Here is a 25,130-nt window from a genome sequence, read left to right on the forward strand (position 1 = left end):
CTGTTGGCTGGGGGGGCAGAAGCCCCCGAATTCCTCGCCTCGGGGCCTGGGGGGTGGTCTGTTGAGGTTCGATTCCCTCCTAAGCAGAGTGGAAAGAAAGGCGCCGGCCGCCAGAGCCCGGCCGGGCTGCTCGGCGCCGGGGCGGTGTCGGCGCCGGGCCTGGGCCCCGGTGCCGGCTCGGAACCTGCGCAGATTTCACAACCTGCGCGGCTCGGAGCCGGAGCCAGGGCCGCGCCGCGGGGAACAGGCCGCGCCTCGCGCCGGCGCCGCCGCTTCGCCCGGCCGAGTCCGGGGTCCTCGCCTCGGGCCCCGGCTGGGTGGGAGGCGCGGGGCCCCGGGGGTCCGGGCGGCGTCCCCAGGGCCGGCTGGGGGCGCGGGGCGGAGGGAGGTCCGGGCCGGAAGGAGGCCGCCTCGGCTCGCCGGCCTCCGGCTCCCCTCCCCCGCCCGCCCCTTCGCCGTCTCCCCGCCCCTCCCTCCGCCCCCCGCGCCCGCCCCGCGCCGTCCCCTCCCGCCTCCCCCGCTCCACTCTGCTCCAGAAGAGCGCGCTGCGAGGCCCGGCCGGTTCTTCCTCCGCCGCCGCGCCGATCCCCGCCGCCGCGCCCGAGCCCAGCGCCAGCCCCGAGCGCCGCCCGCGCGCGCGCCCCGCTCGGCCCGGACCCCAGCAGCCACCGCCCTCCGGTCCGGCCCTGCCGGCAGCGGCGCGGTAAGAGCGGCTCTCTCCCCGGGGGAGGTGGGGAGGAGGACCCCCGCAGGGCCGGGCTGGGGGCCCCCTCCGCCCCCCGAGATCCAGGCCCGAGTCGGGCCGAGGAGGCGGCCCCGAGGGTCGCGCGTCCGGGCTGCGATCGGACTCGTTTCCCGGACTCCCGAGTGGTCTCGGGGCGCTGGAGGCCGGGGCGCGGGCGGGTTCGCCGGCTTTTGTTTGGGGAAGGAGGTCCGGGCCTTTCCGGGGGGCCTTGCGGGGTCCTGCCCGGGGCGCGCCCCGCGGGCCGGATCTCCCCCGAGAGCGGGGGCGTGGGGGGGACGGCGGGTTGTGGACGGACGCGGCACCTGCTGGGCCGCCGGGGACCCGGGGTCGAGGCCCGGTCCCCCCCCCCCCCCCGGCGGCTCCCAAGTAGGAGCGAGCGGCCGGGCTGGCTTCGTCTTGCGTCCTTGGGTCCCGCGTGTGGATGTTGGGGCGCGTGGCGCGCCGGCGTTGGGCTGTGTCTTTATGTCGACCGTCTGGCTTTCGGTGGAGTTTGGGGGTGTGTTGAGCGCCCGAGGCCGGTGTTGGTCAGGACCGCGTTCGGGGTGGCTCGCTGCTGGTTTGGAAAGTGAGGAGTGAGTTGTGCCGCCTCCGAGAGCCGGGCGCTCGCCGGCCCGCGCCGCGAGGGGCTGCGCGCTCCCCGCCGCGGGCTCCCGCCGGCCCGCGGGCCCCCGCCGGCCCGCACCCCGCCAGCCGTGCCGGGATCCGAGTCCCGAGTGAGCCCGCGGCGCCGGCCTGCGGGGAGGCCGCGAAGCCCGCTCCGGGGCCGGCCACTCACCCCCGAACCGACGGCTTTCACAGGGAAAGCCAACCACCTCCCAGAGCCCTCCCAGGTTTTCTTTTCCTCCCCACCCTCCCCCTAGAAAACCGAGACGAACCTGGGTTCTTATCTTACATAAGTGATCACTCGCCCAATAGCTGTTTCTCCGTTCTCAGCTCTTAGGCCTGTCCCTCCCTCCTTCCCTCTTTCCTTCCTTCCCTCCTTCCTTTCCACCTTCCCTCCTTCCTTCCCTACTCCCCTCATTCCCTCCCTCCTTCCTTCTTCCTTCCCTCCTTCCTTCCTTCCCTACTCCCCTATTCCTTCTCTCCTTCCTTCCCTCCCTCCCTCCCTTCCTTCCTTCCTTTCTCCTCCATTCCTTCCTTCCCTTCCTTCCTCCCTCATCACATCCCTCCCTTTCTTCCTCCATCTCTTCCTTCCCTTTTCCCTTCCTCTTTTCTTTGCTTCTTTTTTGTTGTTCTAAAGTTAGGATCCGTCCTACAGCATCTGAAGATCTAAGCCTGATAGTAATTTATGTAGACGAACGCAATCCCCCACCCCATGCTAGCAGATTGAGTAGAATAAGGGAACTGAGATTTGATTAGCTGTGTGTGTGTGTGTGTGTGTGTGTGTGTGAGAGAGAGAGAGAGAGAGAGAGAGGATCCGTCCTACAGCATCTGAAGATCTAAGCCTGATAGTAATTTATGTAGACGAACGCAATCCCCCACCCCATGCTAGCAGATTGAGTAGAATAAGGGAACTGAGATTTGATTAGCTGTGTGTGTGTGTGTGTGTGTGTGTGTGTGTGTGTGTGTGTGTGTGTGTGTGTGTGTGTGTGTGTGTGTGTGTGTGTGTGTGTGTGTGTGTGAGAGAGAGAGAGAGAGAGAGAGAGAGAGAGAGCATTCCTGAAACCCATTTAGCCCAGCACTTTAATTCTACACGTTTTTTAGGAAACTCATTAAAAGCCGGACAACAAAAGAATTCTATTCTGTAGCTGCTAATTACAGCTCTTTATGTGGGCGTGGTGAGCTGCCTTTTCTCCTGGTGTTTGTACACAAAAGGCAGCTAAGCTCTTCCCCAGCCTTCCACTCGATCCTGGGCCCATCCCAGAAGCTGGGGGGTTGGGGCTGGGAAGCCAGACGTCTGCCAGCCAGCCTCTGCGCGAAGGCCGAGGAAATGCCGTTTCATCAGGTGCCACACGGAGGACAGGAGCCCTCCAGGGTCTGTCCTGTAGTTTTCTGCTGGTGGCTTTGGTTTCACCCACAGGTAGCAGGCAGGGCCAACTTTATCTGCTGATGACATGAGGCTCTAAGTGGAGCACATTTCTCCTGCTAGACGAGAGAGGAGGGCCTGGTCTAGTAGGATGTGTGTTGTACTCTCCCCAGGCTGTGAGGGGGTCAGAGCAGGTCCTCCTCATCCGGGGCATAGGACTCAAGACCACTAAGACCACGTGCTCTCCCCTGGGATCTGGTCCCCACTCAGCCCTGCAGTGGCCCCACGATAGCTGTGTGGTCCCAGGCCAGTGCCTCACTGGGAGGTGGTATGAACCTTTCCATGAGGAATGCAGGGAGGCTGAGGTGTGGTATTCCCTGCCCTCTACCATGGCAGCCTTAGTCCTGCGGACCAGGCGTGTTGTCATGGCCACCATCAGGGAGTGGCGTCCTGCACCGAGTGTTGATTCTGAGCATATGTGGTCACTTTTGAGTCGATGGCCTGTGCCCATTCCCCCCACACACACCCTCACCCCTCCAGGATGAATGCTTCTTAGAATGTGCCTCAGCCCCTGAGGGTGGGTCACTGTGACCTTTCCATGAAACTCTGAACTCCAACAGTCCTCTTCAGTGCCTCCGACTGTCCCTGTGGCCTTCTTAGTCAAGGTGTGCTTGTGTGTGTGTGCGTGTACGTGTGTGCACACACACTCTAGTGTGCAAGCTGTTCTGGGCAAGTGTGTGTTAGATACTGTTGGTTGAGCCATCATATTGACCGTCCAGAGAACACGAAAAAGCTGAACACTTAAGTCATTCCCCAAGAATGTACAATACCTCCAGTGGGGTCTAAGGCCTGGACAGCCAGAGGGTGGGTACCCAGGAAGGTAAAGTTGTCTGTTATTTTGCCCTCTGGCGATAGTCTCCAGGTGCCCCCTTTTTTTACTCCTGAGTGTGTAACTTGCATGGTCAAGCAATTACATCTGATGACCTCCAAGGAAGTCTTGTTTGCAAAGCTGTGGTTTATAGTTCAACCCTGGTTTAAACTTTCCTAGTGGTCATTGGAAAAACAGGACAGCAGGTGAAACTGATTCCATTATACTTCCATTAACATAACATCTCCAAAACTACCATGGAGGCACACAGTAGGGAGATACATTACCACCTACGACGGTTTCCTTTTTTTCTGCTAAATCTGCGAGATCCCCTATATATCCATCCTTGCCGATCTCAGCTCACACCAGTCCTGTCAAAGTCTCCAGTCAGGCAGCTACCATCTTGGTCGGCAGGGGTCTGGAGTAAGACCAGACTGTGAAGGCAAGCAAGGCCTGGCCACACTTGCATTCACTTCCTCTGAAGAAGTGCACAACGGAGAGACCCCAAGTCAGATACTGCTCAGAGCAGGAGGTCTGGAGGGGAGTCCCTTACACCTTGGTGAGGAATGAGCAGGAGGGGGGAAGGTCTTCTGTGACCCCTTCTGGCAGGCTTTCCCAATCTGGGTCCTATGGCTGCTGCCAAGGACAAGGACCCTCTGTAGGGCCCACTACTCCACTGGCTCCACTCCATCCCTTACCACAGCTGATCCTGGAAAAGTCCCTGGAAAGCAGAGGCAGTCCCCTGCTCAGGGGCCGACCAGCCAGCCAGAAGGGTACTTAGACCCTTAGAAGGCTCCCGACTAATTGGAATTCAGAGGCGATCAGAGCTATTATTTCAATACCACCCTGGGAGGAAAGCCTTCTAAGGAAGAAAACTTGCCTGTGGACAGGGTACATTACCTGTTACCTTAGTTAGAACTCCCCAGAGTCAAGCCTCATGGCCACCAATAGTGACTTCTTTATAATGTGCTGTAAGGGCTGGGGGCAAGGTTCAAGCGGTAGGGCACCTGCTTAGTGCAAGACTCTTGAGTTCAAACCCCAGCACTACCGGAAAACAAACAAAAGTACATGTATCTGTATCTTCTCAAAATGTATGTGTAGATACCCATATGTGTAGATACCTGGGGCCTCTTTGACTCTTCTTTTTTTTCTTTTTCAAGATGAATGACTTTGGACTCAAGAACATGGACCAAGTGGCCCCTGTAGCTAACGGTTTTCGGGGTACACTCAAGGTGAGTGAGCCAGTCTTCACAAAAGTTCACCTCTAAGAGGAGAATAAAGTTAGGCTGGGGTTCAGAATGCTAGTTCTAGCCTCAGCTTTTCAGCGTACTGACTGACGGGGCTGTCTGCTTCCTCCCTGGGACTTAGCTTGCAGTTCTGTGAAATGGGTGTGCTGGTGCTTGTCCATGTCCAGAGAGGAAACTGGTTGGAGACAGGGAGGCCTTTGTGGTGTATTTCTGAGGCTCCTTCCCGGTGAGGAAGGAAAAAACAATCCTGTGATTGTCAATAAGATGCTGCTCCTAGCACCTCCCACCCACTCCGGAGTTTGAGAGGCTGGTTAGGGATCGAGATGCAAGCTTTTAGAAGATGCAGCCTGGCTGTTCTGGTCATTATTGGGAATGCCCCTGGGCTGTCCACAGCCTGCCCTTCCTGGCACAGTCCTGTAGCCAGCCTGTTTATGCAAATCAAAGACCAGATTAAGAGATCAAAGAGCCTACTCCCCTGAGGTCCCTGTTCCTATGGGGACCTGTTTCCTTGCTTGCCTTCTGGACAGGACAACAGAACTGGGCTGTCTCCGAAACTGTGACCAGGTGTGTGTGTCTTGTATGACATTAATACTCTTCTGGTGTGTGCCCTAGCTTCCTTCATGATCCCTTGGGATTATTTGTGTGATCTGTCAAGATCTTGAAGGTCCATGAGATTTCTGGTTTGATGAGGCTGGGTGTTTTAAGTGTGGTGGGAAGAGGTGGTTCTTACATTAACATCTCACCTCTGAAAGAGTCTTCTGTGAACTGAAGGAATTTGGTGATGCTTTTCACAATTTCTGGATCCAAGAAGAGAGAGTCCTGTGTTGAAATACTTTGTATTGTTCTTGGGCTTCCTGATTTTAAAAAAAGAACTTGAATCCGGAAAGACACTTCCTGGTCTCTGGACAATGCTGGTGGGATTTTTTTTTTTTTTTAAGCGTCTATTAGCTGTTATACCAAAATTAGCTCCGAAGTCCTCCATCTCCAATGGGTATTTGGTTGGCTGCACCAGGATCTCAGAATTCCTGGGGTTCTTGCAGGGGGGAGAGGAGGTAGCAGGGGGAGCCCGGGAAGGGTCTGGGCTCAGACTTTGCCTGGCTTCTTTCGTAATGTGTCATTCACCCCTTCCGCATTTCTAAAAAGAAAGGGCACAACCTATTTTATTTGTAAATGTGTTACACATTTATTTACCCATGACTCAACAGATGGGTCACTGTATTACACATAGCAGGGATTTCCAGGGTATATTGTATTGGGAAAAGGAGATTTTTCTTCACATTTTCCTAAGCCCGTCAGAAAGTGACGGATCCAAAAGTCATCTTTTTCAGTGTGTCTTCCGATGACAGCTAGATTTTCATACATGATGTGTAGATTGTCAGCAGTCACCTTGAAGTGTGTCCCTGTCCTGTAGACAGCTTACCATACAGCCTATTTCTTTTGGAAGTCTTACCCTCCAGCGCATGATCTAGGGCTTCTCTTTATCACTTGAGCCACACCTTAATTTGAGGCTTTGGGGGGGTTCATTGTAAGATGAGAGTCTTCCATGGACTTCCCTGCCTGGTCTGGTTTTGAACCACATGAAGCCCTGAGTTCAAGCCCCAGTCTGACCCCCAAACCCCAGCACTGTGAAGGGTTATGGTTCTTGCCTGCCTGCCCAGACACAGAGCTTTGCGCCTGTTCTACAAGAGGTGGGGAAAGCTGTCATGGCTGTCTCACTTGCTTCCCAGCCTGGTCCTATGGTCCGGTTATTTTTAGATTCATTTTATTTAGGTTGATTAAGTGACCCCAAGTAACTGGCAGCCGTTCTGACCCCACGAGGTTAATTAAATAATTGGGGGTGATCACTTTGGCTTTAGGAATTCTCTCTCCAGTACAAAGTGGTTAATTCTGGATGTGGTAATTGCCCCTGTTTATATCCGGTTGAGTTGGTGGTCAGCTGATCCCTTTGGCCACTTTTTAAATAGGAGCCTAATGAGTCCCTGTTGTTTTCCCCTCTGTATTTGCAGCGCCAGCCGGCATTTGACACCTTTGATGGCTCTCTGTTCTCGGTGTTCCCCTCTCTCAGTGAAGAGCAGACACTCCAAGAAGTGCCCACGGGCTTGGACTCCATCTCCCACGGTAATCTATTCCATAGACACGGTGGAGGGCAGAGGTGGTCAGCCCTGAGTAGCGATGCCCTGTATCTTGGGAATGAAAACTCCCATAGACGCTCTGGGGCTGGCTGTGTTCTTGGGGTCTCTGGAGACCCTGCACGTGGCAGGAGGGCACCTGGCCCCCGCAGTGGCTTTTTGCACTTCCTGTCACCCCAGAGGGCTGTGCAAAACCAACATAAGACAATGGGAATTAATATGCACCTCGGCTTTGCATCCTGAGCTCATGTGATGAGTGAAATCACACACACATGTGCGCGCACCCTGACATACGCAATAACTGTAACAGACTACACTTGTCACTTGTGGCTGTTTCTATGGCTCTCAGCACATACGCAGCTTTGCTCTTTTTAACGGTGTAGGCTGTCAGGTAAGGTCCTCACAGTTCCTGGCATAACGTTACTACTGGCACTGTTCAGAGATGACTTGACAACAGCTTGTAGGCTTCTATATTGTGGCATCGCACACTTTTTTTTTACTTGTTTATTTTTCTGGGCTGGGGCTTGAACTCAGGGCCTGGGCGCTGTCTATCCGTTAGCTTTTGCCACTCAAGGCTAATGCTGTACCACTTGAACGTCCACTTTGGGCTTTTTGGTAGTTAATGGAGATAAGTGTCTCTCTGACTTTGCTGTCTGGGCCAACTAGGAGCTGTGATCCTTAGATCTCAGCTTCCTGAGTAGCTCGGGCTCTAGGCATGAGCCCCTGGTGTCTGACTTCAGCCATTTATCTCGCTTGAAGTTTTTCAGAGTTTCCAGAGACGTTTTTTTTTTTTGCTTGTTTGGTTTTTTTTTGGTCCGTCGTGGGGCTTGAACTCTGGCCTTGGGTGCTGTCCCTGCCCTCTTCAGCTCAAGGCAAGTGCTCTACCGCTTGAGCCATAGCGCCACTTCCGGTTTTCTAGTGGTTTATTGGAGATAAGAGTCTCACGGACTCTCCTGTCCAGGCTGGCTTTGAACCATGATCTTCAGATCCCAGCCTCCTGAGTAGCTAGGATTACAGGCGTAAGCCACCAGCGCCTGGCCAGAAAAGATTTTCTTTCTTTCTTTCTTTTTTTCCAGTAAAAACTAAAGTGTGCTTTGTCAAGTACTGCCTGCCCAGGTCAGGCCCAGGCCCCTCGGCCTGGCTGGCTTTGATTGGTAGAACTATTGGTCCTTTTACCTTTAGCCATACCCTTCACTGGGTAAACATTTCAAATCAACTCAGCTAGAAATTTTACTTGCCAAATTTTACTGCAAAATAGGATTGAGCTTGATTTTTTTTTTTTTTTTTAAGATTTTACTTGTAAATGTAGTTTCTGAGATGTGTAACTTTTTGTTCACATACAAACTTGTACACTTTTTCTCCTAGCATTGCTAGGAATGGAACCCAGAATCTCTTCCTTGCTTGACAAGTGCTCTACCACCTTAAAAGAAAGGTTTTGTGTTAACTGGGCACTGGTGGCTTACACCTATAATCCTAGCTACTCAGCAGGCTGAGATCTAAGGATCGAGATTCAAAGCCAGCTATGGCAGGAAAGATCATGAGAACTCTTTTTTTTTTCTGTTTTGTTTTGTTTTTTGCCAGTCATGGTGCCTGAACTCTGGGCCTGGGTGCTGTCCCTCAGCTCTTCAGCTCAAGGCTAGCACTCTACCACTTGAGCCACAGCACCACTTCCAGCCTTTTTTTCTGCTTATGTGGTGCTGAGGAATTGAACCCAGGGCCTCATGCATGCAAGGCAAGCACTCTACCACTGAGCCCCTTCCCAGCCCCGGAGCCACCTTCCCAGCCCCTCATGAGAACTCTTAAATCTAGTTACTAACAAAAAGCTGGAAGTGGAGCTATGAAGCAAAAAAGGTAGTGAGAGCAAGAGGCCCAAAGTTCGAGCCCCAGTACCAACACATGTGCACACACACAAAAAAAGATTTTGTTGTATCTGTTTTGGCATTACTGAGAATAGAACCCAGGTCCTTGTGCTTCCTGGCAAGACTGCTGCTTTGCTGCTTGAGCCATGCCTCCAGCCCCAGGTTGGCATGCTTTCTAAGGAATCAAGATAGGAATTGTTGTCAGTATTGTATACAGCTGGACTCCTGAAATCCCTGCCCCAGGGTGCCCCGTTTGGAATTTTAACCCTATTTTTGGGTTTCATTGTAGACGCTGCCAGCTGCGAGCTGCCCTTGCTCACCCCATGCAGCAAGGCTGTGATGAGCCAGGCCCTGAAGGCCACCTTCAGTGGCTTCCAGAAGGAGCAGCGGAGACTTGGCATTCCCAAGAGTAAGTGAGGCCCCAAGCCTGCTGGGGGTCCCGGGCTGCCATCCCAGGGTGCCGGCAGCTGCAGGGTAAGGTCTTCTGTCCAGCATCAACTGTAGTGGGGTGGCCCTGGGCCATGGACATGTCAGCCCAGCCAGCCACACAACCGGCACCCTGGACTCTCCAGGGAAGACGCCTCATGGGCCTCCTGACAGTGCCCGGCTGTGGCACCCCACATCTCACAGGCTCCGGGCCGTAGCCGGGCCTGGGGACGGACGGGAGGTCACTGTGGTCTCACTGTCACTCACCCGCTTCACTCACGCCTCTTGTCACCCTCCCTGTAGACCCCTGGCTGTGGAGTGAGCAGCAGGTGAGCCAGTGGCTGCTCTGGGCGACCAATGAGTTCAGCCTGGTGAATGTGAACTTGCAGAGGTTCGGCATGAACGGCCAGGCCCTGTGCAACCTCGGCAAGGAGCGATTTCTAGAGCTGGCGCCCGATTTTGTGGGTGACATCCTGTGGGAACATCTGGAACAGATGCTCAAAGGTACTGACTGGGGAGATGCGACCTGAGTGACTGAGCGCCCCCCCCCCCCCCCAAGGGGAGCCTGGCAGGGGTGGGGGGCACAGGGCAGAGTCTATCAACCCAGAGGTCACCATTATCAGTGATGCAAGTCCGACCCCGGTGGGGACTGCATGGGGGTGTGTTCCTCTCTGGGTGTGTGCGGACTACAGCTGAGGCCCTGTGGCCACCTGTAGCTTTAGTCACTAAATTACTCACTGTTGCCAAACTGCTCTGGTCACACCGCAACCCAGGCAACTCAGATATGTAGGCCAGGGCAGGTGTGTTTACCTCAGCAGGCTGGAGGAGAAGGTGGCCCCATGAAAGGAGCCTGTGCTGATTACCTCTTTCACAGCGGTTACCCCATGGCCAGAGAGAATCCAACAGAGAATTTGGGAGAGGAGTTGGAGATAATGTAAAATGTAGTAATTGGGTACCGGTACTCATGCATGTCATCCTGGCTACTCAGTGAGATCTGAGGATAGAGATTTGGAAAGTCTATGAGATTCTATTTCTAGCCAGCCAAAAGCTGGAAGTGCAGCTGTGGCTCAGGTGGTAGAACACCAAACTTGAGTGGAAAAGCCAAGCAAAAACCGTGAAAAAATGGTTGAGACATACACACAGATGCATACACTGGTACAGAAACCTCCTGTAGATCAGCAAACATTGTACCTACTCAGAACCTACAAAGTGGGGAGACCAGTGTTCAATAATGCTGAGTTTAAGAAGGAAAAAGAGGGGCTAGAAGGTGGCTCAGTGGTAGAGCGCTTGCCTTGCATGCATGAGGCCCTGGGTTCAATTCCTCAGCACCACATAAGCAAAAAAGAAAAAAAAAGCCGTAAGTGGCGCTGTGGCTCAAGTGGTAGAGCGCTAGCCTTGAGCTGAAGAGCTGAGGAACAGTGCCCAGGCCCAGAGTTCAGACCCCACAACTGACCAAAAAAAAAAAAAACCCAGAAAAAAAAGATGTATACACACACACACATATATATACGTGTGTGTGTATACATATATACACACACACACACACATATTCATTCCCTAGAGAGAATATATAGAGAGAGGGAATATATATAAATAATAGAGAATGTTTATTTGTTGACTTGGTGAAAACATTTCTCAATGGATTTTAAACACATTGAGTTTAAACATTCACTGTAGACTCAGAATCTCAGAGACCTGTGGGATTCAGCCCCCAGCTTTTGGTGACAGCTTTGAGGACCAGGGAACCTTGATGAGAGCCCCTGAGATTTTCTGTCAGCTGGGACAGGTCTCCGTTGGTTCCCCGTGGTGACGCACACCCTGTGGATGTTTCCCCCTTGAAGCTCCGCCCACCCATGTCCCACTATAGCCGCTCTGGACTCCACTTGCCCGGGAAGCTTGCAGGGTTGGAGCTGTGGACTGTAAGGCTCGGCGCAGAGCTGTGTTCATTTAGTTAAAATATCCGTCTCCGCTCCCCTCAGGACTTAACCTGCATAAGTGTGTCACGGTTTCTTAAACATAGGAGTATGTTAAAACACATAATCTGCATCCATAGAGTTTTGCACTAGCTAGGAAACGTCACTTTGCCAATGAGGTCACTAACTTTGGAACACTTACTGGAAAAGGGGGCAGCTGTTCCTTGTTTGTCTAAAGACACCTGAGGAGTTGGGGGTGCCATCGGGTAAAATAAATGGGGGCCTCCGGATGCATCTGGTCATCCTAGCACACCCAGCTGCAGTAGTTTGGAAAGGGGCGGGTGCTTTTCTTGTCTTGTGGAGCTGACATCTGGTGACTCCTGTGTCTGCTTTTCAGAAAACCAGGAAAAGACGGAGGAACAGTATGAAGAGAACGCACACCTCCACTCCGTCCCCCACTGGATCAACAGCAATTCCCTTGGTAAGTCTGCGCCATGATGCTCCAGAAACTCAGTTTTTAGCCCTCCCGGGGAACTTGAAGTTGTACACGTGTGTGCGTAGGTGTGTATCAGTATTGAGGGTTGAACCCAGAGCCTCACACTCTTAGTGAGCCTTTTCACTTAAAGCTAGTGCTCTACCACATGAGCCATGCCTCCCTTTCTGGCTCTTGGGTGGTTTGTGAGTGGGAGAGAGTCTCACAGACTTTGTAGCTCAGGCTGGCTTTGAACCACGATCCTTAGATCTCAGTCTGCTGAGTAGCTAGAATTACAGGTGTGAGCCACCAGCACCAGGTTCTGGACTTGAACTTTAATGGAGCCCCACAGGGCAGCCAAACCATGTGCTGTACAGTGGTGAGAAGTGAGCATTTTGGACCGTGCCTGGTCCCCTCAGAGAGGTGTGACCAGACCCAGCGGTCACTGGTAGGTCTGAGCACAGAACCAAGCTGTACAGTAAACTCGACGGGTTAGGACCTATTGGCCACATAAGGAAGTGGAGCTGGCCAATTCGTTCAGTTGGAAGACACAGTTAACATCCCCTGCTCCTTGCTTCTTACTTTTTTTTTTTTTTTTTTTGGGTCCGGTTGTGCGGCCTGAACTCTGGGCCTGGGCGCTGTCCCTCAGCTCTTCAGCTCAAGGCTAGCGCTCTACCACCTGAGCCACAGCGCCATTTCTGGCTTTTTTTCTTTTTGCTTATGTGGTGCTGAGGAGTCAAACCCAGGGCCTTATGCATGCAAGGCAAGCGCTCTACCACTGAGCCACCTTCCCAGCCTGCTTCTTACTTTTTAAATATATCTGCTGGGAAATGTGAATAGAATGAAACTTTGTCTCCATTGCTCAGTGCTGCTCTAGGGACTTTATAGAATGAGGCACAGGTAGAAGTGAGCTCTGCCTGGCCTGTGGGCATCCATCAGTAAGACAGGTGAAGGAGACGGGTACAGGGATGCAGGAAGCGGTCAATGTGCTCTGAACCTTGTGTCTGAGGCAGTTGTGGAAGGGTCCAGCGGTGTGCCACAGGGTGGGATGTGTGTGACATTAACAGCACCCCCATCCGGTGGTTCGGTCGCAGGCTTTGGTGTGGAGCAGACTCCGTATGGAATGCAGACGCCGAGCTACCCCAAGGGCGGCCTCCTGGACAGCATGGGCCTGTCCTCCGCAGCTCCCACCACCCTTGGCTCTGACCAGGACTTCCAGATGTTTCCCAAGTCGAGGCTCAGTGCCGTCAATGTCAGCTACTGCGCTGTCTCTCAGGACTACTCCGGTGGCAACTTGAATTTGCTGCCCAACAATTCAGGTAGGCAGACGCAGACACCCCTTGTTTCATCCGGGCCAAACCACAGATGAGATCAGACTCAGGTTTCTTAGAAATGTGTTGTGAGCGCAGCCATTGGAGGAGGCCATCCAAGGACCCGTCTCTTCTGCACAACTCCCCACCGACCAGATGGTGAATCCACACGCACGTCCCAGATGGTAGCCATAGAACGAGCAAAGACACTGTCATGCTCTTCTTGAAGCTGGAGTTCCTCCACAGTGGGGCATAATTGGACACCCCGTGGGAAGGTGACAAGTTTTTTTGAATGAGATGTAACATCCATACCATGCACAAACATCCACGTGCATGTCCCAATCAACTGCAAGAGGAAACAGTCTGTCTCTAATCATGAATTTGTTCTTGCTCTTCTGGGACTTATTGATGAATCACACAGAGTGATTTCTTTGGGGCCTGTCTCTTTGCAGTCTTCAGCCCTGTTGTGGCCATTTGTTCTTTTTTTTTTTCATTGCTGCATAGTGTTCTTTTTCTCCTGTGAGTGGAAGGTGATGCACACATACACACAATTGTCCTAAAGAATAGGAACCTGAGTGTTAAGAGGTGCCTGTGTTTTGAGAGGCCGGTTGGGGTGCTAAGAGGTGAAGGTGGGGCGTGGCCCACGCCAGGCCCGAGGAATGATGGGATGTGCTGGGTTGTCTTCCCTAGGGAAACCCAAAGAGCGGGACTCTGTGGAGAAGGGCGCGGACAGCTTCGAGAGCTCCGACTCGCTGCTGCGGTCCTGGAACAGCCAGTCCTCCCTGCTGGACGTGCAGCGAGTGCCCTCCTTCGAGAGCTTCGAGGATGACTGCAGCCAGTCCCTGTGCCTCAGCAAGCCCACCATGTCCTTCAAGGACTACATCCAGGAAAGGAGTGACCCTGTAGAGCAGGGGAAGCCGGTCATCCCCGCCGCCGTGCTGGCCGGCTTCACCGGTGAGTGAGCGCCACTGGCCACCCCGCGGGCTCCGGGTCCGGTCCTGCCCAGCCACGGCTGTGTTGATGCAGGTGTTTCCCAAGGGTAGCGTAGTGTTCACACCCACAAGCCCTGAGTTCCAGAACGGCCAGCTGGGCAGGAATCTTCATGGGCTGAGAGGGCAGAGTGGCCGCAAGCCACGGGCCCCTCCCTCCTGTCCTGTGGGGCGGGGGAAGGGGCGGGGCAGCCGCTCACGCAGTGCAGTCCTCACCTACTTCAGGATCTCCAGGAATGTGCCTGGCTTGAGGAGGGGCCCTCAGGTGGCCTCCCGTAGTCCCAGCCCGGTGTGCCTTTCCTGGCTCTTGATTTTTCGCGTTTGGATGAGAGCTCTTCTAGGCTGAGGACAAATATTAAAGCTGTTTTTAGAAGCAGATATTTCTCATACGAGGGTGAAAAAACCAAGACGTGTTCAGTTCTTCTCGTGGCTTTTGTTTTTGTTTTAAGGTGCTACGGTACTAGGCTTCAACTCAGGGCCCCATGCTCTCGGCTTTATCGCTTGAAGCTAGCACTCCACCGCTCCAGCCACTGGCTCTACTTCTGGCCTTTTTGGTTAATTGGAGATAACCATTCTCACAGACTTTGCTGGCCAGGCTAGCTTTGAACAGTGATCCTTAGATCTCCCCTTCCTAAGTAGTAGGGTTAACGGTGTGAGCTACTAGTACCTCCCTCTGTGATTTTAAATGTGCTTTTTTTCATATGCTGATCATAGAAAGCCACCGTGGACTTTTTTTTTTTTTAATGCTCAAGGGTAGAGAGCCTGTTGAACAAGCACAAGCCCCTGGGTTCCATCCCCAGCAGCACATAAGAAAACGCAGATTTAAAATGAGAATATGTGAGCTGGTCCAGAGGCTCAAGTCTGGAATCCTAGCTACTTGGGAAGCAGAGGTTGGGGATTGAAATTTGAGGCCAGCCCTGGTGAAAAGATGCTGACAAGACTCCATCTCAACCAGTGGCTGAGTGGGGTGGTGTTCACCTGTTACCCCATCCCGGAGGGGAGGGGAGCACAGGGTTGTGCCTATCCCCCCAGTATGTGGAGAAGCTGGGGTAGGAGGACCACAGCCCAGGTGGGCCTGCGAATAAAGCAAGACCCCCACCTCATTAATCACTGAGGCAAAAAGCGTTGGGGGTGTGGCTCACGTGGTAGCGCTTCTGCCTGGCAAATTTCTGAGTTCAATTCCCAGTATCACCCTTCCTCCAAGAAAAAGAAAAAGGGAGTGTGGATATGTGGACATCCATTCCTTCTTTTTTCTGTAGTCTAAAAACAGCAGCCATGTAAATGTACTGAAACAGTTGCTGGGTGGGTAAACCTACATGGAGTTCAAGGCCCCAGTGAGGAAATCGGCAGCCCCGGGGCTCTTGTGGAGGTTTCCGCTTTCACCCGTGTTGCCTCCGTGGATGAGGCCAGTTCTGAGTAGCTGAGGAGAGGTGCGGCCTGTGTCTCCTGGCGTGGGGGTGGTGTGAGCCCCCAGCGTGGGGGTGGTGTGAGCCCCTGGTGTGGAGGTGGTGTGAGCCCCTGGTGTGGGGGTGTTGTGTCTCTGAGGCAGGCAGCTCGCCATGTGGCGGGGAGCCTGGCCCAGGCTCTTTGTGGGACGCGGCCTGCCCTTTGTGCTTTCTCCCTGGCTGCCCTGGCACTCGAGGGGAGATAGCTCATTGGGTAGAAGGAGGCTCCACTTGGCATTGGAGGATCTAGGCCTGAGGCCCTGGCCTCCAAGCCTTGGAAGAGGCCTCTGGAGACCCGTAATTTGCAGGATGGGGTTAAGTGTGAGCTGAGCTCAGGCCCCCTGAAGCGCTCTTAAAAATGTGTTGCACTCGCTGTGGACACTTGCGGTATCTCCTGGAAATCAGAGCCTTGTATTGATTTCCTCATCCCCTGGTGTGCGCCCCTCTGCTTTGTGATACAGCCCCCTGTATCTAGCCCCTGGGCCTCCTTCCACCGACTCTATCTAGAATGCCCATTACCCTGGCCAACTCAACTTGGCTTGAACAAATCCAGGAAACCTGATACGCTTAAATATGGATTGTTCATGCTCAGGTGCCCCGCGGTTTGTTTCTTTGTGTTTCTGTAGCAGTGAGAGTGCAGCCCAGGCCATCGCACATCCTGGCGTGGACGCTGCGCTCGCCCGCACTCCCGGCCAAGCCACTGCTCTGCTAGTCAGCCAGAATTTAAGTGATTCCCTAACTTCCAAACTTTGGCCCTAAATATACTCGTTAAAAGAATTAGGAAAGAATTGACTCTTAAAAGAAAAAAAAAGTATGTGTAGCCAGTTACTGGTGACTCACGCCTGTCATCCTAGCTACTCAGGAGGCTGAGATCTGAGGATTGTGGTTCAAAGCCAGCCCGGGCAGCAAAGTCTGTGGGATTCTTATCTCTAATAAACTACTAGAAAACGGGAAGTGGTGCTGTGGCTCAAGTGGTAGAGTGCTCATCTTGAGCTGAAGAGCTGAGGGACAGCGCCCAGGCCCAGAGTTCAAGCCTCACGATGGGGACACCCCAGGAGGCGCTGGGCATCCAATGTCCTGTCCACCAACCCAGCGCTTTGCCCAGTCACATTCTGTCTTATACCTGCCCCACTGGAAGCCTCTAGAAATAAACATCCAAGGTGCTTACCCAGGAAAGATGAAAGCAGGGTTTGAGGTATATAGTAGTGCAGAGGGTTGGTGATCTACAACTTTGCTTGAAGAGCCCTAGGGGAGGGAGCCGGAGGTGGAGGAGGGGGTGTCTCAGGCCCCACTGCTCCCGTTGGATGGTGTGGGAACACCTGTCTGTCCCCTCTCCCCAGGGAGTGGCCCTATCCAGCTGTGGCAGTTCCTCCTGGAGTTGCTGTCCGACAAGTCGTGCCAGTCCTTCATCAGCTGGACGGGGGACGGATGGGAGTTCAAGCTGGCTGACCCCGACGAGGTATGGCTGGAGCGGGCAAAGTCTCCGGGCAGGAGAGGGCCGGGTGCGCCTCCTGGTTGTGCCAGGCTGGCCTGGAGCCGTGGCGCTGCCCACAGATGGTGGCTCTGGGTGGGGGCCATGTGGGACTCTCCTGCCTTGCTGTGGTACATCAGAAGGCAGAGGCAGCAAACTGGACGCCTCTTCCGACCATCTATCGCCCAGTGTTTCAGATCAGACACGTGGGGGGCATGCAACCGTGCAGTAGCCTGTGGCCGGGAGGGCGGGAAGCTAAGAGACCACTGGGCCCTGGGAGATGTCTGCCTCATGCCAAAGCAGCATCGGAGCAGCCCTGGGCCAAGGCATGGTCTCCCCCTCCCCTCCCCGCCCCATCCTCTCTCCCCGCCCCGGTCCCCTGGAGACTAAGCATGTCATGAGGCTCAGATCCTCCCAGCAGCTGTGCGTTTTAGCGTGGAACGAGAATGGGGGGAGGCAGTGGCGTGCAGGAGTGACACCAGCAGGTCCCTAGAGATCAAACTAGAGGCCGGGACCTAGAGGAGATCCATTAGAGGCCTGCTGGCCAAGCATCTCAAGTCATACGTGTGAGAATTGGGCAGGTGTTGCTTACTGTTTCCTAGCCGGATGAGCTTGAACCCTCTCCCACCCGTGTCCCCCAAGGTGGCCCGTCGGTGGGGAAAGAGGAAAAACAAACCCAAGATGAACTACGAGAAGTTGAGCCGGGGCTTGCGCTACTATTACGACAAAAACATCATTCATAAGACGTCGGGGAAGCGGTACGTGTACCGCTTCGTATGCGATCTCCAGAACTTGCTGGGGTTCACGCCCGAGGAACTGCATGCCATCCTGGGCGTCCAGCCCGACACCGAGGACTGAGGCCTGGGCTCCGCCCTGAGCCAGCCCGGGGCCCCGGGGGGCTGAGCGGAGACCCCTCTGCCCATCCTGACCTGTGCTCCCAGGACCTTGGCATCTGTCTGTCCAGGGATGTGGCCAAGAAGCAGTGGCCTTGCTTTTCCACGAGGCCGTCTCCTGGGGGCAGAGCGGACTGACAGCCTTGGCTTCTCCGACGCCCGCTCTGCAGACGGGCAGTGCCGCCGTCCAACAGGGTGGCTGGGTAGGAGACGCTGGAGGATTCCCTTGGCCAGGTGGCTGGGCGCAGGGACAGTTCTGGAACTAGAGGTCCTGCAGGTGGGGAGCGTGTGGACTCACAACCATTTAAAAAAAATGTTATTTTTTAAATGTTGTCCCTTTCGCAAACAGGAATAGCAAATGTGAAAGCCTTCTCTGTGGAGGGGGAGGGGCAGGGGGAGGGGGAGGGAAGGACAGACGATTTCGTCATTTCAGAAGTGCGTTTGTACATAAGATTGTAATCTTACCTTCGTTAATCAGAATCTTCTACCAGTTCTATTTAACAGAAACTGTATATTGTAATTTAAGTAATTATGTATAAATTGTATTTGAAATAAGAATGCAGGCATCCAGTAGGATTAAAAAAAAGTTTGTTTTTTTTAACAGCAGGCAAATTTTACCAAGAGGTAATCAGCCATTGGTCAACGGGGAGAATCAGAAAGTGTGTATTACCTCATGTGATTCTCTTGCAGGAATGAGCTCTGAGGGGTAACAATTAATTCCTGGTTGTTTTTGTTGTTGTTGTTGTGCTTGTTTTGTTCTGCCTTGGTTCTCACCCAGCAAGGCCTTTGTACATTGGGAGATTTTTTTTTATATATATAAGAAACTTAATATTATTGGAGGGTGTGCCTGACCTCAGTACTCCCCTCACTGTAAAGTAAAAGCTGTACAGCAGTATTTTTCTTGACAAATGGCCTATGTTTTCCACTTCCGTGCATGCCTTTAAACCCGTTTATACACAGATGTATTTTATTTTTTGGTGTCACCGTTTCCCGGCAGCTCACCGTCTCCTTTTCCTGGCTTGCCATTTCCTTCCCCCTGCCCTGAGGTCTTCTGTGTGATTAAAATAAGAAAACTATTTTTGGAAACAGGCGACTCCTCTTCAGAGATCAGGAGGGATCTGTGTAGCAGCTATTTTTACTGCAAAAGTAATTCACTGGGGAAAAAAAAAACCCAACAACAAACGTAATTTGTACGAAAGCTTTATTTTTATCTCAGCTCGGTGTAAAAGATACAGAAACCAATATATGTATATGTATATATATATATATATATATATATCGTACTGAGCTGGTGAGGTGGGGGTGAGCAGAGTCTACATTGAAGCTTGAACAAATTCATGTGAACTCACCCGAACTTACCCAGCCTCAGCTCTTCCACCTCCACTTGGCCTCTGTCTTCTGAGCAAAATGGTTTGGGCTTTTTCTCCTTCTCTCTTGGATCTCTTGGAAGTGGCATCCAGAAGCACAGAGAACATAATGGAGAGAGAAGGCCCCGATTCAGGTAAAGTCTCTTCCAGGCTTCAGAATCTCTGCAGATGTTTTAGAAACCATCATTCACGTGGCCTTTGAAGGCAGGCTTTGATCTTACTAGCAAGATGGCTGTGGACCAGTGGTTGACATTTGTGAAGTCTCACCTGTGTTGAGAATACCATGTGTGGGTGCAGGGTACACTGGGACCCCCCCCGAAAGGCAATCCTGGGATGACTCTGCCTACAGACCCAAGATGAGACTACACGAAGTATAACTGTGTTACCTTCAAGTGCGGCCACGGAAAGAAATCCTAGCCATGGCTTCAACTCACACAGGGAAAGCCTCACGGAATTGCCAACTCCAGGCTGGTTTTTACCAGTAGAGATGGCAGTGTTCTGTGGTTGCATACAGTTACAAAAACCAAAGCGTGAAGGAGACTTTGGCATGGTAATGAGTGACTATAAAGTGTGCAGATTTTATAATTCGGCCTTTTCTTGCTGAAATAATAAAGTGCTTGTTTTATGTCAATGGCTTGTGGTGGTCATGTCTTCCAGTCTCCACTCCTGACTTAGAGGAAGGGCACAAGAATGCCAGCCTCAAACCCCATTCCCTACCTCTGGCCCCAGGTGACCAGAGCCCAGTCTGCAGAGTTGGCTGTGGCTACGAGTTAACCCAGAAACCACAGGGCTGAGGGTGCTCAGCTCAGCCCTTCCGAGGAACCGCCAGGCAGGGCTCCTTGATTGGAGATGGGCCTTTCAGAAAGGATGCTAGCAGAACAGGCTGGACACAGTCTCGCTGAGAAGATCTGGGGATGTTTGTGCTACACCAGAGGGGCTCATGCCTTTGGACTTTGACCCCATGGCTGTCCAGATCCTAGTACCAGCATTCTGACATGGGTGAGGGAACAGGCCAGGGAAGGGAGGAGAGAAGGTCCTAGGGCACATATTGCAGCCTGCAAAACGTCCCACTCCTCAGGTCTGGGAGGACCCTAACAAGCCCCCTGGTGCTTACCATGGATGTATCTATCCATGCAAAATTGAAGTTCTCATTTCAAAATGAGAACTCTTGAGCATCACTGGGTTCAGAGCTTTAGACTTGCTGGGCAGCTGCTTTACCACTTGACGCTCCAGTTGTGGTTCTAAGATTAATACTGAGGTGGGGTCTTATCCTGGATCGTTACCTATTATCCTGTTGGTCTCAAAGCTTGGATGGCACGTGCACACCTTCATACCCAGCCATTAGTTGAGATGGGGGCCTGGAAACTAGCCTTAGATTTCAATTCTCCTGATCTCTACCTCTCCACTAAGGAGTTCTTTTATACTGTGTGTATGTTGGTCATGGGGCCTGAACTCTGGGCCTGGGTGATATCAGCTCTTAGCTCAAGGCTAGTGCTCTACCACTTGAGTCCCAGCTCTTTTCTTTTTCTGTTTATGTGGTACTAAGGAATTGAACCCATGCATGCAAAGCAAGCACTCTACCACTAAGCCACCTTTCCAGCCCCTTCTTTTATACTTTTCAAATTTCTTGAATGTTTGGTTTCCACACTTCTGACATTTTGGTTCAGTATGTGAGGAAAATCTGACCTAAGGACAGAGTTGGAAACAAGGTATATTTATTTACCATTGCAGATGGTCTCATGTGACACAAAAGCTTACATGTAGCAACGGGCCCCTGGTGGCTCATACCTGTGATCCTAGCTACTCAGGAGGCTGAGATCTGAGTATCAATTCAAAGGCAGCTCAGGCAGGAAACTCCATGAGACTTATCTCCAATTAGCCAACAGAAGACCAGAAGTGGTGCTGTGGCTCAGGTGCTAAAGCGCTAGCCTCAAGCTGAAGCGCTCAGGGACAATGCCCAGGCCCAGAGTTCAAGCCCCATGACTGACAGAAAAAAAAAAAAAGTAACTGGATTATAAAATCCTGAACAGACCTGTGATGACAGTGAGTTCCGATGGCTGGGGCCTTTAGATCTTTTGTCCATACATGGATTTTGTAACCACTTGTTGGTCACTACTTCAAAATGTTGACACGTTTCAACAGATACCAATGCTTAGAGCTGTTAACACTAATCTCAGCAGAAGAGTATGGGGAACTGTCAAGTTCACAGTGATACTTTTCACATTTCTTTCCTCAAGTATTCAAAGATTATCAGCAACAAATGTCTCCTTAGATTTGTTTTCTTTGGAGTGTTTGCTGCATTTATTCTTGAGAAATGGACATACTTTTCTCTGTATGTGAGCATGGTGGTTAGTTTAGCTGGTAATACACATTTCCTTCCTTGTACAATCAGCATACTCCAGGAAGCAGCAGACTTTGTGTTTTATGAGAGAGGAAAATAGGAAGGACAGATGCTCCACAGCAAAGTTGGCTTTATGCTCCATTGAATACATCTTGCAAGGAGCTGGTATTGCGTCCTCTTCTTTTCCTCCCCCACTCCCCAGCAAGTGCATGGGGTGAAGAATGCTGAGGCTGGTTTCATCTTGACTGGTGACAAAGTGACAGTCCCAGCCTTGCACTGGCCTTTGCACTATCCATGTAGACACAGAGAAAGGTGAGTACAGTGTTATTGTGAAAATTACCTGTTGCCAGGTGCCAGTGGCACACACACCTGTAATCCAACTGCTCAGGAGACTGATATCTGAGGATCCAAGTTTGAAGCCAGCCCAGGCAGGAAAAATCCGTGAGACTCTTTATCTCCAGTTAACCAGCAAAATAGCCAACACTGGATATGTGGCCCAACTGGTACAATGCTAGTCTTAAGCAGAGAAACTCAGGGACAATGCCCTGACCCTGAGTTCAAGAAATACCAACAGAATAACAAAAAATAAATAAACTGTGACCCAAGAGTGTCTCATATCACAGCCCAGGCAGTCCCAGGGAAAAAATGAGACCCTACCTCGGAAACAGTCAATACACAAAGGGGCTGGAGGCATGACTCAAGTGATGGAGAACCTGCTAGGAAGCTTGAGGCCCTGATTTCAATCACCTGAAAAGGGGGCGGAGGTGGGGAGAATTGAAATGAATCGTTAAACACTACATTCTGTGCCTTTGAAAACTCTCAAGTATTATCTGAAGATACACAAAAAAATTGATTGTTTTTTAACCATGCAATTGTAAAGTATCAATTTCCATCACCTCCAGGAAAGTATCAATCATTTTCACAATAAGGAATTCTAGTTTCTAAGGGTGTCACCAACGGAGGCATCCTGTACTTGAGATTCATGTCAATCATTATCACAATTTTTAAAAATTACTCTTCCCTCCCCCCCCCAAATAAAGAGGGGAAATGAATCCTTTAGAGAAGTCCTTTTCCTTCACAAATTGAGAGGGGAAGAGGTAACCAGATGCTGCTCTGGGCTAACACTGTGTCCTGGCTATCCCTGACAGTGTGTCCAGCTTCCCTCCCTTCCTCCCTCCCTTCCTTCCTTCTTCCCTCCTTCCCTCTCTTTCTCCTTCCTTTCTTCCCTTCCTCCCTCCCTTCTTCCTTCCTCCCTTCCTCCCTCCTTCCCTTCCTTGCTTGCTTCCTTCCTTCTTCCCTCCCTACCTCCCTTGCTTCCTTCCTTCTCCCCTCCCTCCTTCCCTCACTCCTTCCTTCCCTCCCTTTCTCTTTCCCTTCTTCCCTCCCTCCTTCCCACCCTTCCTCCTTCCTTCCTTCTTCCCTCCTTCCCATCCTTCCCCCTTCCACCCTTCCTCCTTCCTTGTTTCCTTCCTTCTTCCCTCCTTCCTTCCCTCCCTTTTCTCCCTCTCTTCCTTCCTCCTTCCTCCCTCCTTCTTCCCTTCCTTCCTTCCTTCCCTCCTCCTCTCCCTCTCTCTCTCTCTCCCTTCCTTCCATCTTTCTTTTTTTCAGTATTGAGTTTGAATTCAAGTCACTGAGCAAGCACTCTACCACTTGAACCACAACCCCAGTCCTTTTGGAAACAAGCCTGGAGAGCTGCCAGATGTGTTAGCAGCTGGACATCGGGCATTAAAAGAGGGAGGTGGGCTCTGAGGCCAGAGGGGGGTCAGCTAGCCGCATCAGTTCCCTTTCAGAGCATGGTGTGTCGGCTGCTGACCTCTGGAGGCAGCCCGGCGCTGTCTCTCAACTGTGGTCATGAATTGGTATCCAGATTTTTCTTTGTGTCCTGCATGGTCTGTTCTGTGACAACACAGTGAGAAGCACCAACCCCCCCCCCAACACACACACACCATGAAATACACACACACACACACACACACACACACACACACACACACACACACACAGAGCCCAGCCCAGGCTTGACACTGGACTTCCCAGAAGGGTGAGAATCCATTTCTTTTCAGCCTGTGGGATTCTGTTCTACCAGCTGCAAACATTCAGTTCAGAGAGCTACGCAGGGGCTCCCTGAAGCTCCCAGTCCCTCCTCCCAAAACGCCAAGCCCACGAGCCCTTGGGCTGAATTTTAATTACCCACGAGGGCTCAGCAGACCTCCTCTGCTCTGCTCATTGGGTTTGAACAGATGCAAGAATCCTGTAATCTGGGCCAGATGTGAATCTGCCTTTTCTGCAAGAATGAGAGAGAAGGGCTGGGCCGGCTGAAGGCAGCCGTGGGGGAACCACGGTGGGGTAATTAATTGTGTTGTAAGCGCTGGGTGGGGCCGGGCATGGAGCCCTGCGTGAAATCACATTAGGGGAAAGGCCGTGTTTGGTCATGACTGGTGTGATGACATCTCTAGGCCTGGAACTGACGCGGCCTGCATTCTGCGTGTGGAGTTACCGGCCTGTCCCCAGGCCGAGCTCGGCCAGGATTGCCACACCACGCATGAGGTCACAGGCCGGGACTGCTGAGGCCCAGGGCCCTGCGGGGACGAGCGTGCAGTGGGAGGGAGAGACACGGAGTAAATGAAAAGCCATCTGCTGGGAAAATGTCCCGCAGCAAGCATGTCATTAATCATTGCAGAATGAGCCACCACATCCAAGTCCACAGTCAGCTCCATGTCACCCCTAAGAGGTGTCCATCTGGTAGGAGGACCCCAAGAGTGAAACTGGAGGGGCCAGCTCAGACCTCTCTGTGGCCCCTGGTCCACCAGGCCTGCAGGCCAGACCGGGGCTTTGCCTGGTGAGGGCAGTAGTCTAGAGCCAGCACTGGCCTCACGGCAGGTTTGCAATGCCCGTGGGGCCACTGTCCACCCCTCACCCCCTCAGTCCCCAGTGGCTTTCAAGATGGTCAGGGGCTTGGCACACCTCCTCCACTCTTCCATGTCTGGAGTAATCAACATCTTACCTGGGCACTAGTGGCTCACACCTGTAACCCTAGCTACTCCAGGAGGCTGAGATCTGAGGACTGCAGTTCAAAGCCAGCCTGGGCAGGAAAATCCAGGCTACGCTTTTCTCCAATTACCCCCCCCCCCCCCCCACACACACACACACACACACACACAGAGCTGGAAGTAGAGCTGTGGCTCAAGTGACAGAGCTCTAGCCTTGAGCAAGAAAGCTCAGGGACAACGCCCAGGTCAGTCCTCAGGACCAGAACAAAAAACAAAACAAAACAAAAAACCCACCTCAAGTGCAAATGACAATGGATCTGATTTTTTTTTTAAGTTCTGAGATAAAATTCTGAGATATGCAAATTTAATTGCGGAGAAGAGACTAGGAAATGGAAGAAAAGAAAAGAAGTGATCAGCCCAAGACTGTTTTGGAGTATTTGCTCAGACTACGACTCCAAGCTCCCACTGCCCCTCCCCCCTGACCCCTACCGCTTCCCCCTGGCTCCTTCCACTCACTGGCTCTTTCCCCACTGTTGGCCCAGCGACCAGGATGCAAGCAGTCCTCTGGAGGCCATCCACAGGCCTCTCACCCCACGTCCCCCCTGGGATCACCGCCAAGGTAAGCTCAGTGTAAACACTCTAGGATTTCCTTCCTGCAGTTTCCATGGGAAATACTCTGAACCTTCATCTCTAGTGCAT

General features: G+C 52.5%; 1 protein-coding gene across 2 annotated transcripts; it reads left to right on the forward strand.

Moving 5' to 3' along the window:
- Window positions 1–640: 640 nt before the first annotated feature.
- Ets2 (ETS proto-oncogene 2, transcription factor) lies at window positions 641–18,891 on the forward strand. Of its 2 annotated transcripts, none has more exons than XM_042687313.1 (10): window positions 641–703; window positions 4,740–4,811; window positions 6,833–6,944; window positions 9,104–9,223; window positions 9,544–9,744; window positions 11,551–11,634; window positions 12,720–12,944; window positions 13,626–13,889; window positions 16,710–16,828; window positions 17,483–18,891. In XM_042687313.1, exons 2-10 carry the CDS (start codon window positions 4,740–4,742, stop codon window positions 17,696–17,698), a joined length of 1,413 nt encoding a protein of 470 aa, XP_042543247.1. In that variant the 5' UTR covers window positions 641–703; the 3' UTR covers window positions 17,699–18,891. The 2 variants fall into 2 exon arrangements, with proteins under 2 accessions (XP_042543247.1, XP_042543248.1); XM_042687314.1 differs by having other exon boundaries at window positions 675–698.
- The last annotated feature ends 6,239 nt before the right edge of the window (window positions 18,892–25,130 follow it).

The sequence above is a fragment of the Dipodomys spectabilis genome, unplaced genomic scaffold (genome assembly GCF_019054845.1).
Source record: "Dipodomys spectabilis isolate Male_0828 unplaced genomic scaffold, ASM1905484v1 ptg000107l, whole genome shotgun sequence".
NCBI classification, from domain to species: domain Eukaryota; kingdom Metazoa; phylum Chordata; class Mammalia; order Rodentia; family Heteromyidae; genus Dipodomys; species Dipodomys spectabilis.